The following is a 21,106-nucleotide window of genomic DNA, read 5'->3' as shown; positions in this document are numbered from 1 at the left end:
AGGAACTGAGTCTTCATCAAACTAAACATCTTCTTATCCTGAGTCACCAGAAACATGTCTTCATCCAACTAAACATCTTATTAACAAGTAATTTAATCTGCTACTGTATCTTAATTTTATATATATATATATATATATGTGTGTCCAAAATCTGCAAGATTTCATATGTTACAGTTCAACCAGTCAACCAAGTAATTTAGGGTTAGGGTCCTTTTGTTGTTTGAGGAAACACTGAGTGAACCAGTGCTTTAGATTTAGCTGTGGATTATGGTTTCTACATCACACTATGATTTCAACCTGTTCTCCATAAATGTGTCCCCCGCCTGAGATGACCTGGACACAAAGAGAACAGGTGGTGACGGTGCCGACAGCCTCGGCGGCCGAGGGATATCTCATAATGGCAGAGCGAGACACTCAGCCAGTATTCATATAACTAGGGTTATAGGATAACCTTCATTACACCTAGTGGCTAACTGGACCAGACCACAGACAGACTGACTAGCGTTAATAGTACTGTTACACCTAGTGGCTAACTAGACCAGACCAGACAGGACAGACAGAGATGGAAGTAGGAAGTGATTATGTCCTTTCTGACATTAGAGCACAGCTTTAGTACTGTTACACCTAGTGGTTAACTGGTGGTGAATGTATTCCCTGCAGTAAAATATATTTAAACTCCTACTCACAGTTCAGCAGCACTGCTATGTAAATATGTCACTTTTCAAGTCATTCAATCTTGAGTCATTCTCAAAAGGCTTTTGTCCTTTAATACCATCAGTGTCAAACAGAAGAAACCCTCTCTTCAATGTTGCCTTTTTATTGTAATTTACAGCCATCTTCCAGCCAGTGGAATGAGGAATGTAATTCATGGCATCTCCCTCCAAGACACATATACATGTAGACATCAATATCTCCCTCTGAGACACACATACATGTAGACATTAATCTCTCTCTGAGACACACATACATGTAGACATTAATATCTCCCTCTGAGACACATATACATATAGACATTAATATCTCTCTCTGTGACACGCATACATGTAGACATTAATATCTCCCTGTGACACACATATATGTAGACATTAATATCTCCCTCTGAGACACACACATGTACATTAATATCTCTCTCTGAGACACACATACATGTCAACATTAATATCTCCCTCTGAGACACACATACTGTACATGTAGACATTAATATCTCTCTCTGAGACACACATACATGTAGACATTAATATCTCTCTCTGAAACACACATTTCACCAGAGGGCTCAGAGCGCAGGGTCAGACATTTACAGCGCCCCTGTAGCAGGTGGGGGACACATTGTCTGTTGCAGGGATCGAACCTGTGATATTCTTGTAACCACCAGGCCAACTGACATTGTCTCCCATGTGTCTCCTGACCCTGAAACCGCTGATAATACCTGATACTATACTGGAGGATCAATAAGCCTCGATCTTCTCTCTCTTGCATATACTGTAGTTAATGTTCAGAGTGCTCAATGCTATCAAAACAACCTCAATAAAACATACCTACTTAATAAAAAATTAAACAAACAGAAATAGGTGAATTCCATCGACTATCTTCTACAACTGGCTTAAGTTCTTTTTTCCTTTTTTACCAACCAGCTATTGACAAGCTATTTTCCATATCCGTCTTCAAACCTTGGTAGCAAATATGTTGCATCACATGATCTTGTGGAGCTCCTGGGATTGGTTTAGGAGGAGAACTGGAGGATTGAGATGACCCTGGGATGAGGAACCTCCGTCCTCCTCCTCTCAGCTGGTCCCATCCAGTTACAGAACCCCTGTGACCTTGTATTGGAACCAACCTCTCTTAATATAGCCAATCAGCTGTGAGAATGCTTACTTACAGCCAATGAGCTTCAGGTTTACTTGGCAAGATAACCAACCCCATCCCAACTACAGCAGCATTACAATAGTTTCCATGACTTCCAAAGTAGTTTTTTTAGGATCTAATGTGGCATGCTGTCTGAGCAGCAGATCCCCCTCATAATCCATTCATCTGTTGGTGACTTTGTTAGTCAATTAGTTGATTTTTATGTTTTACAAACTGAATGAGTTATTTCCTGAAAATGCTAAGCACATCTCAAGTAGCAAGTACAAGATTTTAACTCTGAAAACTTTACAAAATGTACAGATTTGCTGATTAAATCAACAAATTGATTAGTCGACAAAGTCCTTGACTATTACTCGACTAAAAACTGGAGGACAACCCTAAATATTTCCATGGTTACATGGGACCAATGTTCTGGAACACAATGGTTACCATAGTTACATGGGACCAACGTTCTGGAACACAATGGTTACTGTAGTTACATGGGACCAACGTTCTGGAACACAATGGTTACCATAGTTAGATGGGACCAACGTTCTGGAACACAATGGTTACTGTAGTTACATGGGACTAATGTTCTGGAACACAATGGTTACTGTAGTTACATGGGACCAACGTTCTGGAACACAGCGGTTACCATAGTTGCATGGGACCAGCGTTCTGGAACACAGCGATTACCATAGTTGCATGGGACCAACGTTCTGGAACACAGCGATTACCATAGTTACATGGGACCAGCGCTTTAGGTGGTTTAGTACATTGTCCTGTTTTCTTGAATAAAAACACTATATTAGTCCCAGCACCAGCCAATGGATGTCCTCCGTGTGATGATGTCATTGTGTAGTCCTTCTTTGATTGGTTTCCTGTTTCAGTAGTCCTCCTCCATGCTGAAGCTGCTTCTCCTGCTGCTCGTCCTGGAGGCTCCTGGTGACACGGAGGACAGGAGCGGATCTCCACCCCCTAAAGGAGACAGCACTCTACCCATGCTGTCCTCCATCAGAATGTCCCCCAGACCATCCAGACCACCCAGCCCCATGTCACTCAACAGGTCTGGGGAGAAAACAGTGGGGACCCCCTGAGTGTCTTCCAGCTCCGCAAAGCTCAGGGTGTCCAGGTCTAAGGGCATGGCCATGGTTGTCATGCCGACAGAGGAGGAAATGAAGGAGAGCGGTGGGGGGGAGAGGAGGGTCTGGGGGTCAATTACAGAGTCTCCCACCCCCAGATCCAGGGAGGAGGAGGTGGAGGAAGAAGGAGTAGAGGCAGCGAGGCCGTGGACGCGAGCCTGAATCTCCAACTCCTTCAAAACAAGAGAAAAAGATAAACACTATCAGATCTGACAATATCTCACTACAGTTTCCTGCAACCTGACTGTATAGAAGGTTTATAGTCAGCTGGAAACAAAACATAGCAAGCTATCGCCTAGCTATACTAGTTATCACAATAACAACAACCTAGCAAGCTATCGCCTAGCTATACCAGTTATCACAATAAAAGCCTAGCAAGCTATCACCTAGCTATACTAGTTATCACAATAACAACAACCTAGCAAGCTATCGCCTAGCTATACTAGTTATCACAATAACAACAACCTAGCAAGCTATCGGCTAGCTATACCAGTTATCACAGTAACTACAACCTAGCAAGCTATCGTTTAGCCTAGCTATACCAGTTATCACAACAACAACAGCAGCAGCCTAGCAAGCTATCGCCTAGCTGTACAAGGTATCACAATAACAACCTAGCATGCTCACTCAGTGGTTCTCAAACTACAGGTCGCGACCCCGGTGACAGTGGGGTCGCGCATTTTTTATATTTAATGTTCTGGCAACATATTTTGGCTAAATATGCCTCGTTTTATAAATGTGTATTGATAACATAGTGCTGTAATAACATTTTCTAATAAATATGCATGATCAAGTTCAACAACGTGTGCTTTTATTTTGATATTTCTTAATTCCACATTGAAATTACGCGATACGTTAACACATTGACTGCCATGCTGTTGTCCCATCTTTGTACTCAGTGTGCCACCGCTGTAAAGTATAGGGACTTTCACTGTGCGTTGCGGTGTTTGCAGGGCTATATCTATATTCTATATTATAGCTATGGAGATAATACTATGGCTCATTTGACATTAACCTCTTAACACATTCTGCGCCAAAAACGAGTTAACTCGTTATTGCCGTCCAACCGTTGAGCGCCAGACAACGAGTATACTCGTTATTGGATCCGTTTTTCTTTTATTCGCTATTGCCATTCATAATTCATCGGGGCAGCCTGTGCATACTGTTCTGAATGTGTCTGAGCTGGCAGATGGTCAATACCGCCCTCTAACGCCTTCGGCCGCTATTGCACTAATTTGAAACCATGTAGTTTGTTTTCTGGGCCGAGCTGAGCCGTGCGGGCAGGGTTTAAATACTCCGGCAGGACAAGCGCTTACAACGATGCATCAACTAAACTGCCCCGCCCCCTCGTTCATATGCAATGCCGGATAATGTGGGACGGACCTCCGCGACAAGTACTTGGAATGGCGATCAGATAATTGGATTATTTTTTTTGCATTACATCAGAGACAAGGTAAGGACACTATATATCCAATCTTGCATTGATCTGATATTCATTTCTCCCGCGATCGAAGCTGTCTGTGTGGACTGTGTGTGTGCTGTTTACCGTTGGTGGCGGGGGGGGGGGGCGCCCCGCTCCAAGCCCCATTTCATGGGTGCATGAGGAGACATAATAATAATAATCTAGCGTTGATTTCAGGAAGATTCGATCAGGCAAAAAATGACAACGTGATAACTGGATTTCACTAAAGGGCTATTTTCGCGTCTTTTCCTGTGGTTACTCAGAATCACCCAAACTATACTCATATTCAACACGGTATAAAACGGAAATGTACGGATGAAAAACAATCTGTTTTTTGCATGTTGGCCAGAATAAACTCACTGACAATCGACAGCGTTATTAGATCCATAGCTATAATATTTCATATAGTTTACGCACTCGCAAACACGGGATTCTCTCCATTGAACAAAGCGATGGCAGACAACGGCCCAATGACCGTAGCGCCCTCTGGCGTCCAATGTGTTAAGCCCGGAGCCCTATTTTCTGAAAATCCACCTAAAATACATACCTAAGTAAATGGAATATTGCTCCACTTCTACAAGGTCCATTTGCATGTTCTTGGTATCTAGGGACATCTATGGACCTCAGTGAATGTATTGCTTGAAGCCCCATAGAGGCCCCCGAATGCCAGTAACGGCATTCGGGAAGTGTCGTTTTGAAAAATTCCAACGCTCATTGAAAGCTCTGGATGTCCTCTTCAAAATGGCCCCAAAATGACTACAATTACAGATGCTCAATTTTAAAAAATGGCCGACTTTCGCGATCAAAACAACACAAAAACGAATACTAAAATCTCACTAATAACACTTTAACCTATTGGTAAACTAACGTATTGATGATAATATACATTATAACTGCTGTTATGATGTTTATACTTGAATACGTTTGAAAAATAAAACGATAATTTTGTCAGACAGTCTGCAGAGCTTGATTTATGACATGATGTCATTTGCGGTCCGCCCTCGGACCGCACGGGCGGAAGAGGTTAACTATCCATCGTTCAACATGTGAAAAAGAAGAAATATTTTCATGTATACGTTTGCGTGTTATACCGTGGTGAATATTGTATTCAGAGTGAACCTGTGTTATGGAGCAATACGTGAATTCTGCTAAAAGCGTTCGGGTTGCTCGTCTGGACACGCTACTATTTCCGATTCAAAGGTATATAATAGGTATTATGTTTCATCATGAATGCATGAAAGGGGGGGGGGGGGGGGGGTCGTTTTTTGATGCTTTGATCGCCAGTAACGGCATTCGTTTTAAATACTACATACGTTGATCGGCCGGATCGATATGAAATCATTGTAGGATCAAGGTGGAATTGATGTCATATAGTCCTTACCTTTACTAGGAGGTATCCCAAAAAGAATATTCCAATTGTCTGATCGCAATTTCCAGTATTGATGTCGATCGGGTCCCTGACACGAAGTGGCACAGGATATGCCTCAAGTGTGCTGAATGCGTTTCGAAGTGGTCAGATGAAGCGATTCACTTGGCTTGGTCTAAATTCTCCGCCCGGACCATATACGATGTAACACAGTGTGAAATAAGGTTTCAAAGAGTGGGCGATACTGCCACCTAGCAGGATGCGGCCGGTATTTCACTTTTGGGATCTCAGAATAATTTCCTATGGTAACACCGAGGTCCGTGAACCTGTAATGAATAAAAAAAAATCGAATAAAAGAAAAGACAACCAAAACCCGAGAAATCTCGCGTCTGGCAGCCAATGTGTTAACATGTGTGTGGGGTCCCCAAAAAAAATCCTAAATAAAATGGGGTCACGGTATGAAAAAGTTTGAGAAACCCTGACCTAGCTATACCAGTTATTATCACAGTCACCCCCCCCCCACCCCCATCTCTCTCTCTCCCTCTCCCTCTCCTTCACTCTCTATACCTGGATGCGTAGCAGCAGTGATCTGTTAGCGTGTTCTAGTTTTCTCTGCCTGGTCTCCATCTCTCTGGATCTCTGTTGCTCCTTCTGAAGCTTCCTGATGTAGTCCACAGATGCCTTGAGGATCGTCCCCTTGTTCCAACGCATCTCCCTGAAGAGAGACATCCAGTTACTGTAGCACAACATGAGATACAGTACCGTCCTGATAAACGTCAGTCTTATCATGACAAAGTCATTTTAATTTGTGAGTTTTTAAGAAAATCCACTTTTCAACAGCTGTGACTTTGTACGTGCATGAATCCACACATTAATTAATTAATTAACTCACACACACACACACACACACACACACACACACACACACACACACACACACACACACACACACACACACACACACACACACACACACACACACACACACACACACACACACACACACACACACACACACACACACACACACACACACACACACACACACACACACACACACACACACACACACACACACACACACACACACTTGACCTCCATGACCTTCAGCCTCCAAGGGCGGAAACTGCTACAGGGTGAGGACAATTTTGTGAACCAACCAACCAACCAACAGAGCGAGCTATAGGGCTGCTGGTCGCAGCTAAAAGCATCACACACACATCGCTAGTCAGGTATTATTAACATAGTTAATGTGTGAGCTCTTACACCCAAATGAGGTCTCAATTCTGGTCCAGAACGTCTAGCAATGCTAGAATAATACACTTTATGTGGGTGTTAGAGCTCAAGACAAACATTTTATGGTCTCATAAAGTCAGAGCCCCATTCATTGTGGACTATGGAGCAGCCCCAGATTTTACATCCCAGTGACATCACAGATTGGAGGGTTCTCTCTCTGATTTCTAGCTTTAGGAGAGAGAGAGTGCATGTTCACAAATACTGACTGAACTGTCCTGGGACACAGGAAGAACATACTGACTGAACTGTCCTGAGGCACAGGAAGAACAGACTCACTGAACTGTCCTGGGAGTCGGGACACAGGAAGAACATACTGACTGAACTGTCCTGGGGCACTGAGAGAACATACTGACTGAACTGTCCTGGAACACAAGAAGAACATACTGACTGAACTGTCCTGCAGCACAGGAAGAACATACTGACTGAGCTGTCCTGGGGTACAGGAAGAACATACTGACTGAACTGTCCTGCGGCACAGGAAGAACAGACTGACTGAACTGTCCTGCGGCACAGGAAGAACAGACTGACTGAACTGTCCTGGGGCACAGGAAGAACAGACTGACTGAACTGTCCTGCAGCACAGGAAGAACAGACTGACTGAACTGTCCTGGGGCACAGGAAGAACAGACTGACTGAACTGTCCTGCGGCACAGGAAGAACAGACTGACTGAACTGTCCTGGGGCACAGGAAGAACAGACTGACTGAACTGTCCTGCGGCACAGGAAGAACAGACTGACTGAACTGTCCTGCGGCACAGGAAGAACAGACTGACTGAACTGTCCTGGGACACAGGAATACAGTTGATCATCTCTTGCTCTTACACATATTATCTAGTATTGGTTTGGATAGAAAGGCATGTGACTGGTTTCAGAATTATTTGTTTGAGAGGCATGTCGGGAAATGCCCAGCAGTCAGACTTTCTTTTTGCTATGTTTCAGTTTATGTCCAAGGCCTGCTTTACATTCTTGTGTAAATGTACATGCAGGGGGGGTTGTTAGGATAAGATAAGGTTATAGATAAGACCCATATCTGATCTTGAAATGGGCCACTGTTTGACGACATTACAGACTCCAGCTCTAATATGAGGTACTCACGGGTCTGGGGTCTTGGGTATCAAACCGCCAAGCTCTTTGATCCGGTCATTGATGTTGAATCTCCTTCGTCTCTCAACTGGAAACCAACACAACAAGTTTATACTCTGAACAAACCATCATGGATCCATGTAGGACTAGGAGGTCTACTGAATATGAAGGTATACCATCATGGATCCATGTAGGACTACATCGTAATATTGTACAGTATTGAATGAATGAATGAATGAATGAATGAATGATGAATGAATGAATGAATGAATGAATGAAAAGTTTATTTTTGAACATGTAATTCTCCATTTCCTCCAAACAAATCACGGTATCTTGTTCCGTCAAACCAAACAATCATAACAACAAATTAAAAAACATTAAAAAAAAAACATTAAAAAAAGAAAAAGGAATTATAAACAAAAGGTCAAGAGCAATGTGTTTGGTTAGCAGACATGTCCAAAAAAGGAGTAGAGGGAAGCTAAGCTTATTGATCCCTACCCCCTTACATTTATATTTGTTCTTCCATTAATTTTACTAGATATAACATAATTTAGTATTAATATTGTACAATGGTAATATTGTACAGTGGTAATATTTTAGTGTGGTAATATTGTACGGTGGTACTTACTAAGGTATATTCATGTTTAATATAATATTGTAGGGTGGTAATATTGTATGGTGCTAATATTGTAGGCTACTGTGATAATATTGTACTGTAATAATATTGTACGGTCATAATATTGTATGGTGCTAATATTGTACTGTGGTAAATAATATTGTAGTGTAATAATATTGTATGATGGTAATATTGTACGGTGGTAATATTGTACAATGGTAATATTGTACAGTTGTACTTAGTAAGGTATATGTGTAGTATTTAATAATATATATTTAATGTTTAATATAATATTGTATGGTGGAAATATTGTACTGTAGTAATATTGTACGGTGGTAATATTGTACTGTAGTAATATTGTACAGTGGTAATATTGTACAGTGGTAATATTGTACAGTGGTCATATTTTACTGTGGTAATATTGTACGGTGGTACTTAATGTGTACGGTGGTATATTAATGTGTAATAGAATTAAGGCTGTCAATCTATTAAAATATTTAATCTGATTAATCGCATGATTGTCCATAGTTAATCGTGATTATTAATTTCATGCACACAAATTAATCTCTGTTCTAAATCTACCTTAAACGGATCTTTTTCAAGTTGTAATACTCTTATCAACATGATGATGAGAGTCAACAAATGCTTGCTTTATGCAGCCATTTAACACAAAAGGATGACCCTCATGCATTGCAAATTTGCACAAAATAACTTAAAAGAAAATAATAATTTAAAACAATGAATAAAGTGTGCATGAAATAATAGGGGAAAGAAAATGTTAGGAACTTGTTACATTCACCCACACAAGGGCTGAGGACTCACCCCCCCCCCCCTCTCTCTCTCTCTCACACACACACACATGCGTTAACTCATTGAGAGCCACGCCCTTTCCCCATCTGCACTGGCCAGCTTTTCCTTGCCATTTTCACGATATTTCACGATCTTTGCAGAGCTATTGTATATTCTATATTATAGCTATGGAGACAATAGTATGGCTCATTTGACAGACACTATTTCTAGTCCAACATGTAAAAAATAGTTTGTTTCTACACACTGTAGTTTGAAGTTTATTACACGCTAAACAGTTCAAAAGGTAGGCGATACTGCCACCTGGTGAGATTCGATCGGCATTGCAATTCCAACGTAGGCAAATGAGCCAGGGACACCTAGAATGATCCGGATGGCCGTTTAGAACGGGGATCAAAGGGGGCGGTCAGGTGGCGTAACGGAGATTGCGTTCGTCACCAACCCTGGAGCGGCTGGATTCGCCTGTTCGAATCCAGCTCACAGCTCCGGGGTTGTCACCAGCTTGGCTGGCCGTTCACACTAATACAATTGGCTGTATTAGAGGGTGGGAGAAGCTGGCGGGGTGGGTCCGGGTCGTTGTAAACAGCGACTCCTACAGTTCGGTCGGGACGCCTGCTAAGCGCGGATAGGATCTAAGTGGGATAGTGTGATCCTTCCACACGCTACGCCCTCTCAGTGAGAATCCGCGCTGCCAGGTGAAAAGAAGCGGTTGATTGGCTGGACGTGTGTCGGAGGAAGCACGTGGTAGCCTCCACTCTCCCAGACCAACTGTGGGGGGTAAGTGCGCAGCGACCAGGAAGGGGATTGGGAATTGGCATAACGACTAACATTGGTGTTTTATTGATATTTGTTTTGTTTTTATGTTGTTTATTGATTATTCTTGTTTAATTTTATATGTTTGGATCCAGACCCCAGGAAGAATAGTCGTTGCTGAGGCAGTGACTAATGGGGATCTGAAATAAAGAAAGAAAATTGGGATGGGAGAAAATCGGAGGAAAAAGGAGGGGGAAAAAGATCAATAAAAAAAAATAACAGGGATCAAAGGAAAAATATCAAAGGATCTAAAAACAGCGCGGCTGGGTGGCGTAGCGGAGATTGCGCTCGTCACCAATGCAAGAGACTCCGGTATCGAATCCCAGTCTCAGCATTGCCTCCGGCTTGGGCCAGCCATCGTACTGGCTCATTTGGCAGAGTCAGCGGGTGGAAGTCGATGGGTGGGGATTGGACGTTGTGGACAGCGACCCCTACAGGTCGGTTGGGAGACGCCTGCACAGCAGAGACAGGAAATGGCGGGGATAGTGTGAGCCTCCCATGCGTTACACCTCGCCAATGAGAGTCCGCGCTGGCAGACGAAAAGATGTGACAGGCTGCCTCCTCGTGTGCCGGAGGGAACGCGTGATGCAAGGCTTCTATCCTCTCTACAACCGACCAGTGGGGGGCATAGTCGAGCAACGTTCAAGACAGGGGAGGGGAGAATTGGATACACGAAATTGGGATGGGAGAAAAATAGAAAATAAGGAGAAAAAGTGGATAAAAAAAAGGATCTAAAAACATATAATTACTAAGGCTGTCAAAGTTAACGCGGTATTAACGCGTTATCGCCCGGTTCTATTAACGCCACTATTTTTTTTAACTCACGATGAACTTTTAAGATTTTTGTTTTTTTGTTTACTAGACTTCACTCAGGTGTATTATTGATGCTCTCATTGATACTATGTTTGTTTCTGAAGTGTGTGGGTGTGTGTGTGTGTGTGTGTGTGTGTGTGTGTGTGTGTGTGTGAGTGAGATATAGAGAGAGAGGGGGGTGAGAGAGATGAGGAAGGGGCAAGAGAGAAAGAGAGCTGGGAGAGTGTATGTGTGAGAGAGAGAGGGGGGGGTGTGATTACTCAGCCCTTGTGTGGGTGAATGTAACAAGTTCCTAACGTTTTCTTTCCCCTATTATTTCATGCACACTTTATTCATTGTTTTAAATTATTATTTTCTTTTAAGTTATTTTGTGCATCACTCTGTTTTGAATTTGATGCAAATTTGCAATGCATGAGGGTCATCCTTTTGTGTTAAATGGCTGCATAAAGCAAGCATTTGTTGACTCGCATGTTGATAAGAGTATTAAAACTTGGAACTTGAAAAAGATCTGTTTAAGGTAGAAAAAAATAAATAAAAAATTAACTATGGACAATCATGCCATTAATAGAGTTAAATATTTTAATCGATTGACAGCACTAATTATTACGTTTTTGACGCTCAAGCGTTGGCGGTTATTACATTACCATTGACTGAAGGAAGGCTCGTTGTCTTGTCAATGTAACATAATAAGGAGACGGTAGCCAAAGTAACCAACAAAAGATATTTAATTAATAGTTACCATGGTTTTGTAATCAGAAAGTAATATAAAATAATGACAAACAAAACACAGAACTGTACAGACAGGATCAGCATCTCACGCAGGGAAGAACAGGACAGTTATACACGAGGGGATGACGAGACAAGACACACCTGGGTTGATTACAAATGGATACACCTGGGAGGAAAACGATAAGGACTACAAGACCAGAACAGGGAACTACAACTAGACATAACACATCACACACTGGGAATACCTGATCAGGGTACAGACAAACCCCCACACGTAACAGCGGTGAAACACGTAATATTACGTGTTTGGCCGCCAAAGAGTTAATAACGCGTTAACTTTGACAGCCTTAAAGGGGAACTCCAACATTTTGGGAAATTAGCTTATTTAACATCTTCCCTGGAGTTAGACAAGAAGATACATACCTTTTTTGTCTCTGTGCGTGCATTTTAGCTTTGGGAATAGACGCTCCGTTAGCATAGCTTAGCTTCATCACTGGAAGTGAGGCAGGACAGTAGCCTTACAGTGCCTTACAGTGTATTGCAAGGTCTGACATTGACCAAACTTGATATGCATGACCTTGGTGGGCTCTAGGTCAACTCCTGAAAAGGGGGTCAATGTCAGACTTTGCAATCAAAAGTTAGGGGGCTAATAACCCTTGCCATAATTTCAGTGCGCCCCCTAACTTTTGATTGCAAGGTCTGACATTGACCCCCTTTTCAGGAGTTGACCTAGAGCCCACCAAGGTCATGCATATCAAATTTGGTCAATGTCAGACCTTGCAATACACTGTAAGGCACTGTAAGGCTACTGTCCTGCCTCACTTCCAGTGATGAAGCTAAGCTATGCTAACGGAGCGTCTATTCCCAAAGCTAAAATGTACGCACAGAGACAAAAAAGGTATGTATCTTCTTGTCTAACTCCAGGGAAGATGTTAAATAAGCTAATTTCCCAAAATGTTGGAGTTCCCCTTTAAATATAATATTGTATTACCACTGGACATATTGTACAGTGGTAATATTGTACTATAGTAATATTGTACAGTGGTAATATTGTACTGTAGTAATATTGTACAGTGGAAATATTGTACAGTGGTACAATTGTAATGTAATGTTGTACTGTGTTACTTACTAAGGTATATTAAGGTATATTTAATATAATATTAAACTGTGGTACTGTGGTAATATTGTACTGTGATAATTGTGGTACTTACTAAGGAATATTAATGTGTAATATATACAGTATATATATACTATAATATAATATACTTACTAAGGTTGTGGTTGTTTTTCTTCTGTCTCTCTTTCATCAGAGCTTTGGTCTCCACTTCTACAACACAACAAATAAGATAGTAATGTAGTTATACTGAAGACAGATAGTAATGTAGTTATACAGGCTGATGACATAGTAATGTAGTTATACTGAAGACAGATAGTAATGTACAGTAGTTATACTGAAGACAGATAGTAATGATGTAGTTATACTGAAGACAGATAGTAATGTAGTTATACTAAAGACAGATAGTAATGTGGTTATACTGAAGACAGATAGTAATGTACAGTAGTTATACTGAAGACAGATAGTAATGATGTAGTTATACTGAAGACAGATAGTAATGTAGTTATACTAAAGACAGATAGTAATGTGGTTATACTGAAGACAGATAGTAATGTACAGTAGTTATACTGAAGACAGATAGTAATGATGTAGTTATACTGAAGACAGATAGTAATGTAGTTATACTAAAGACAGATAGTAATGTAGTTATACTGATGACAGACAGTATTGTAGTTATACTGATGACAGATAGTAATGTAGTTATACTGAAGACAGATAGTAATGTAGTTATACAAGCTGAAGACGGACCCACTATAGTAGCCATAAGCAATGGGTTTGAGAGGAGAGGTGGGAAGGGACAGGAGGCCCCTCCTGCTCTCTCGCTGTCACCATCTGCCCTCCTGCTCTCTCTTCTCTTCCTGGTCTAGTTGTTTCCATGTATGTTGTTTTCACTGTCTACGTTTAGTTCTTTGTATTTATCTTCCTCTCTTATCTAGGTTTAGTTATTTGTATTTATCTTCCTCTTATCTAGGTTTAGTTTAGCTCTAGTTCATTGTATTTAACTTCCTCTTGTTTAGCTCTAGTTCTTTGTATTTATCTTCCTCTTGTCTGATTGATTGATTGATTGAAAACTTTATTAACAGATTGCAGAATGGGTACAATACAGTACAGCTCAATACACACAATTGTTAAGGGGATGCAGACCAGAGAAAGACTTTCGTCTTGTTTCCACCAGGGTCCCCCATTTTCAATTCATCAGGACATATATGACATACATGACATACAGATAGTCAGTACTGCTACATCTATACATTTATGACATACCAGATTTGCAAATACAGTACTGTTTGTGATACAGAAGGAGTCAAGAAAAGGGAGTATATACATTTGACGTAGAAACTGTACATTGGAGGAGGTTGGGTGGGGGGGGTTGGGTACACTGGGATATTGACAACCATACTGGGTAATTTACATTGGAGGTGGTTGGGGGGGGGGGGGGGGGGGGGGGCACACTGTATAAACAAGCAAAACTGTACATTGAGGGGGGGGAGCCTCTGTACAAACAAACAAAATTGTACATTGGACTATTGACAAAACCATACTAGGTAAATGACTGTACATTGGAGGGGGTTGGGTTAGGATATTTACAGGGGCCAGTGTTGAATTGCAGTCTCCCGTAGGTGTCTCTTGAGAGAGGTTTTGAAAGTGGGTAGTGATCCACATTCCTTTACAGCTTTGGGTAGGGCGTTCCACATTGATGTGGCATAATTGCGAAACGTGTTTAGTCCCTTATTTGAGCCGAATCTGGGTTTAACATGATTTGTGGAGCTCCCTCTGGTGTTGTGATCGTGGTATTCACTGACCTTTGGGAAGTATTTTGCCATGTACATGGGTACCTTGGTCGTGTAGTGTATCTTGTAGACCAGGCCCATTGCAAGTTGCTGTACTCTGTCATCTACTCTAAGCCATCCTAGGTTGTCAAAGTGGGCAGGGGTGAGGTGGGTTCTAGGAGTAAGGTCAAGCAGTAGTCTGACCAGTTTGTTTTGAGATGTTTGTAATTTTGTTTTTAGCGCCTTTGAGGTGCTTTGGTACCATGAGGTGCAAGCATAGTCGTAGTACCCCTGAATGAGTGCTCCTGCCAGAGTCTTCAGGGTATTCTTGTTTACCAGAGAGGAGATCCGGTACAAGAATCGAGTTCGTTGGTTGACTTTTTTTATTACATTGGATGCCATTTTGTCACAGGAGAGATTAGCCTCTAGGATGGAACCCAGGTAGGTAATTTCATCTTTCCTTGTGACAATATTGTCACCCACTGTAACTGAGAAGCCGTCGGTCTTGCTGAGTTTGTTATTTGAACCGAAGAGAATGGACTCTGTTTTGCCCATGTGTAATGATAGTTTGTTATCAGCGAGCCATATGCAGATTCTGCCTAGTTCGGAGCTGAGGGTTTTTTCAACCTGTAACTTGTTCTTGTCAGAGACCAGCAGGGCTGAGTCGTCCGCAAACAGGAACAAGTTGCAGTCACAAGCTGACGACATGTCATTTGCATAAATTAGGAACAGTAGCGGTCCTAGTATGCTTCCTTGTGGAACACCACAGCTCACTGTGAGAGGGGGGGATAGGGTACCGTTTACCTCCACCATCTGTTCCCTCCCCTCAAGGTAGGATTGCATCCAGCTCACTGATAGACTATCAAAACCAATTGCTTTTAGCTTGTCAATCAGAATGGAGTGATTGACCGTGTCAAAGGCCTTTTGTAGGTCCAGCATGACCAGGTCTAGGTTTAGTTATTTGTATTTATCTTCCTCTTGTCCAGGTTTAGTTCTTTGTATTTATCTTCCTCTTATCCAGGTTTAGTTATTTGTATTTATCTTCCTCTTATCTAGGTTTAGTTTAGCTCTAGTTCATTGTATTTAACTTCCTCTTGTCCATGTTTAGTTCTTTGTATTTATCTTCCTCTTGTTTAGCTCTAGTTCTTTGTATTTATCTTCCTCTTGTTTAGCTCTAGTTCTTTGTATTTATCTTCCTCTTGTCCAGGTTTAGTTCTTTGTATTTATCTTCCTCTTATCTAGGTTTAGTTCTTTGTATTTATCTTCCTCTTGTCCAGGTTTAGTTCTTTGTATTTATCTTCCTCTTGTCCAGGTTTAGTTCTTTGTATTTATCTTCCTCTTGTCCAGGTTTAGTTCTTTGTATTTATCTTCCTCTTGTCCAGGTTTAGTTCTTTGTATTTATCTTCCTCTTGTCCAGGTTTAGTTCTTTGTATTTATCTTCCTCTTGTCCAGGTTTAGTTCTTTGTATTTATCTTCCTCTTGTCCAGGTTTAGTTCTTTGTATTTATCTTCCTCTTGTCCAGGTTTAGTTCTTTGTATTTATCTTCCTCTTGTCCAGATTTAGTTCTTTGTATTTATCTTCCTCTTTTCCAGGTTTAGTTCTTTGTATATACAGTATCTTCCTCTTGTTTAGCTCTAGTTCTATGTTTTTAACTTGCTCTTGTTTAGCTCTAGACAACCTCGCATACCAGATTACTTGTTAGAGGATCGAGACCTGTGTTTTCAGGAATTCTCTGTGTATTTATCAGCTAAGAACCTGAATTGAAACCAACCAAACCAAAGCAAAAAATCCACTACAAACATTAACAGGCTGAATATGATTTATAAAGAACACGTGTTTCTGTATGAATGAAAGATTGTCTGACTGGAAGACAGAAACATAGGACACATAGTGCGTGCGTGCGTGCATGTGTGTTATGGGTTAGTGAGGACAGGAAGGAAATAGTAAGTAATGAAAGATAAGTACAGATTTGTGACAGGATAGAGGAGAGGGTGAGAGGAGATGAAGGGAGAGAGGGGAGAGGAGGAGAGAAGAGGAGAGGGGAGAAGAGAGGAGGAGAGGAAAGGAGGAAAGAGGAGAGGATAATAGAGGGTAAAGTCTAGATATGGTTCGGTTATGGGATGTTTACCATGAATCTCTCTCTTGACGTTGTGCAGGTCGGCAGGGCAACTGTTGCTAACGGTGATAGTGGGCGTGGCCATCCCAGTGCTGCTGTACACATCCAGCAGGTTCCCTGATATTGGCAGCTGCAAGGACCAATTACAACACATCGTCAGTTGAAATCCACCAATTAGGACACAGCATCAAGTAGCATCAACCAATCACAACATCCACACATTTGTTTATTTCCTGGTTTGCTGCAAGGAAACTAAGGGTCATCACGTCAGAATACCAGTGTTCTATGAGCTGCTTGGTGCCAGACTTTGGTGCCAGTTCTATTGAAGCCAGTACTGAGATTCAAAATATACAAGCTATCTGAGGAAATATACATCAACCAATATATCAAACATTAGCTAGTTAACAATGCAACAAATTGCTGATGATTCTGACATCCGAGGTAATAACCTGTTTAAATTAATGGTGATCCCATTCAACTCAATGTCAGACGCAGCTTCACTCTAGGTAGGAGAACAGACCCAGCTTCACTCTAGGAGAACAGACACAGCTTCACTCTAGCAGAACAGACCCAGCTTCACTCTAGGAGAACAGACCCAGCTTCACTCTAGGAGAACAGACCCAGCTTCACTCTAGGAGAACAGACTCAACTTCACTCTAGGAGAACAGACCCAGCTTCACTCTAGGAGAACAGACCCAGCTTCACTCTAGGAGAACAGACCCAGCTTCACTCTAGGAGAACAGACTCAACTTCACTCTAGGAGAACAGACACAGCTTCACTCTAGGAGAACAGACTCAGCTTCACTCTAGGAGAACAGACCCAGCTTCACTCTAGGAGAACAGACTCAGCTTCACTCTAGGAGAACAGACCCAGCTTCACTCTAGGAGAACAGACCCAGCTTCACTCTAGGAGAACACTCAGCTTCACTCTAGGAGAACATACGCAGCTTCACTCTAGGAGAACAAACCCAGCTTCACTCTAGGAGAACAGACACAGCTTCACTCTAGGAGAACAGACCCAGCTTCACTCTAGGAGAACAGACCCAGCTTCACTCTAGGAGAACAGACCCAGCTTCACTCTAGGAGAACAGACTCAACTTCACTCTAGGAGAACAGACCCAGCTTCACTCTAGGAGAACAGACCCAGCTTCACTCTAGGAGAACAGACTCAACTTCACTCTAGGAGAACAGACACAGCTTCACTGTATTATACATAGACACAATGTGTATGTAAGTATATGTTTCTACCATCTACCTGCTCATGTATGTTGTATTATACATACTGTATATACATACCACGTGTATCTAAGTTGTTTTATCCATACAACCATAGTGTTGACCTTTTATATATATATATATTTTTTTTTTAATATATATATATATATATATAATATATATATATATATATATATATATATATATATATATATAAAATTATAAAATAATAACAAATTATTCAACTTGAGTGAGAAATTGGTCAGGTGTAATGGAGCAAATGTGGTTATATCCTCACAATGAATATGAAACAAACAGCTATGAATGCTCTGTAGCCTACCTACAGATATTGAATAGGTGACATTTAGAAATGTTCTCATTACTGTAAATGTCAACAATACTACTGTTGAGACCAAACACACCAGTATGTCTTCACGCCAGTCTCGCTAGTTATCAGCTGTCAAACTGCTGTGAGTAAAGCCAGACACTCCTCTCTACAGCTCAGGTCTCCCGTTTCTCCAAACAGGATGACTGGGGTTGATTCCCCACTGCCTCATCCTGGTGTGTTGATATCAGTAATATACAGCCCAGTGCATCAAACCAAACACACCCAATCTGAACACTCAGACACATTATCAGACACTGATAATGTACCACCTTAGACACACATAAGACTCACACACACCTCTCTCTCTCTAGCTGACTGATAACATTACTCATTCCCTGATGCTGATACACATTCCAGGTGTCTGTGGAACAGCCTCCCCATCCAGCTGAGGGAACCACAGAGCCTGGACTCTTTTAAAGCAGGCCTGAAAATCTGTTTCAAAAGGCCTTTGACTGTTAGCTTTTTATTATTATTTTTTTTCTTGTGATATTTTTTTTTCTTGTGCTGTTGTCTTACATTTTCTGTTTATACTATGTTTTTAACTATGTTCTATTTTTATCTTATTTTTTATTCTGTATTTTATTCTTTACTAATAATTATTTTATTATATTTTTTTAACTATGTTTTAACCCTGTAGCACCAGTGAACAAAAAGTGCAATACAAATTCAATTTATTATTATTATTGTTATTCACTCCTGATCAGGGAATAGTGGAAATCTCTCTCTCTCTCTCTGAGGTCAGCAGAAATCACAGATGAGTCTGCTCTGTCTTCCTATTTCCTCAACATCAGAGAGGAAGAGAGAGAGAGAGAGAGAGAGAGAGAGAGAGAGAGAGAGAGAGAGAGAGAGAGAGAGAGAGAGAGAGAGAGAGAGAGAGAGAGAGAGAGAGAGAGAGAGAGAGAGAGAAGCCATGCTAAGCTAATTAACAGCATACCGTAGTTTTTAAAACCCAAAAAGTTAGAAGGATCGTGAGGCCCAGCTTTCATGGTCTTTATTCATACTGAAAATCAAGATCAAGCAAGCTTTTGCCCTTCTGCTCTACGGGAGGTTTCTGTCCTCCCTGAGCTCGCCTTAGGACTCCTGTGTTACCGTTTGACAGGTGTACCGCCCCAGTCAAACTCCCCACCTGCCACTGTCCCCGGAGCGGGTCGCGCCTGGCGAAAGCAGAGTGCTTTACTCCTGTCTGGTCTATAATAGATCCTGTCTGGTCTATAATAGATCCGGTCTGGTCTATAATAGGTCATAATAGGGTCTGTCTAGTTTATAATAGGCCCTGTCTGGTCTATAATCAGTAATGTCTGTTCAATAATAGGTCCCTTTTGGTCTATAATAGGTCCTGTTTAGTCTATAATAGGTCCTGTTTAGTCTATAATAGGTCCTGTTTAGTCTATAATAGGTCCTGTTTAGTCTATAATAGGTCCTGTTTGGTCTATAATAGGTCCTGTTTGGTCTATAATAGGTCCTGTTTAGTCTATAATAGGTCCCGTTTGGTCTATAATCGATCCTGTCTGGTCTATAATTAGTCCTGTCTGGTCTATAACAGGTCCTGTCTAGTCTATAATAAGTCCTAATAGGTCATGTCTGGTCTATAACAACACAATAACATGATAACCATAACAGAACCACCACAACCATAATATAACCATCACATAACCATAACAACCACACACACAACTATTGATACAGCTTAAATACCCTTATCACACAAGTGATAAGTCAATCTGAGGAAGTATGATTCAACAACCAGACATCCCAATACCAGTATCAGTATGTATCAGACCCATATCCAATACCAGTATCAGTATATATCAGACCCATATCCAATACCAGTATCAGTATGTATCAGACCCATATCCAATACAGTATCAGTTATGTATCAGACCCATACTGTATATACCAGTATCAGTATGTATCAGACCCATATCCAATACCAGTATCAGTTATGTATCAGACCCATACTGTATATACCAGTATCTGTATGTATCAGACTAATATCCAATACCAGTATGTAAAATGTGTATGTACATATACAATTTAAGAAGAAAAAAAAGGAAAAGAAATACTAACCTTCGTACTGTATTTTACTATTATGCACTCTGCTACTAAAAATCGACCATGCCAATATTACTACCTATTAAGCTAATATATCTATACTACTATGCAGCTCAAGACTGTAGCACTCAAGTTCAACACTGTTTGACAAACAATGTCACTTACCCTTAGCTGAGTTGCTGACTTGTTGTACAGAACTTGTAAATTGCTTTGGATAAAAGCGTCAGCTAAATTACTAATTGTAAATGTAAATATAAATGTATCATACAGATATGCAATACCAGTATCAGTATGTATCATATACCGTAATTCCTCTAATAGTAACCGGGTCTCAAATACAAGCCGAATCTCTATTAATGGCCGGGTGCGCTCTTGAGCTAAGCAATTATAAGCCGGCCTCCTAATACAAGCCGGGTTACTAATATACTGAGCTGCATACTGAGCTAGTTACTTGATTTCACTTTGAAAACGTTGAAATGA

General features: G+C 41.2%; 1 protein-coding gene across 1 annotated transcript in view; it reads right to left on the bottom strand.

The window, feature by feature from the left end:
* Positions 1-1,763: 1,763 nt before the first annotated feature.
* Positions 1,764-21,106, bottom strand: part of tfe3a (transcription factor binding to IGHM enhancer 3a) — a 94,471-nt gene continuing 75,128 nt past the window's right edge. Inside the window, exons 7-11 of the mRNA XM_084332909.1 lie at positions 16,984-17,101; positions 13,240-13,296; positions 8,204-8,279; positions 6,380-6,527; positions 1,764-3,157 (exon numbers count right to left, since the gene is read on the bottom strand). Coding sequence (XP_084189035.1) covers positions 2,729-3,157; positions 6,380-6,527; positions 8,204-8,279; positions 13,240-13,296; positions 16,984-17,101 — 828 coding nt within the window. The 3' untranslated portion in view covers positions 1,764-2,728. The remainder of the gene's footprint in view (positions 3,158-6,379; positions 6,528-8,203; positions 8,280-13,239; positions 13,297-16,983; positions 17,102-21,106) is intronic.

This window comes from Notolepis coatsorum, assembly GCF_963971535.1.
Source record: "Notolepis coatsorum genome assembly, chromosome: 17".
NCBI classification, from domain to species: Eukaryota; Metazoa; Chordata; class Actinopteri; order Aulopiformes; family Paralepididae; genus Notolepis; species Notolepis coatsorum.
The sequence above is the reverse complement of the archived record's forward strand: the minus strand, read 5'-3'. Positions and strand labels throughout refer to the sequence as shown.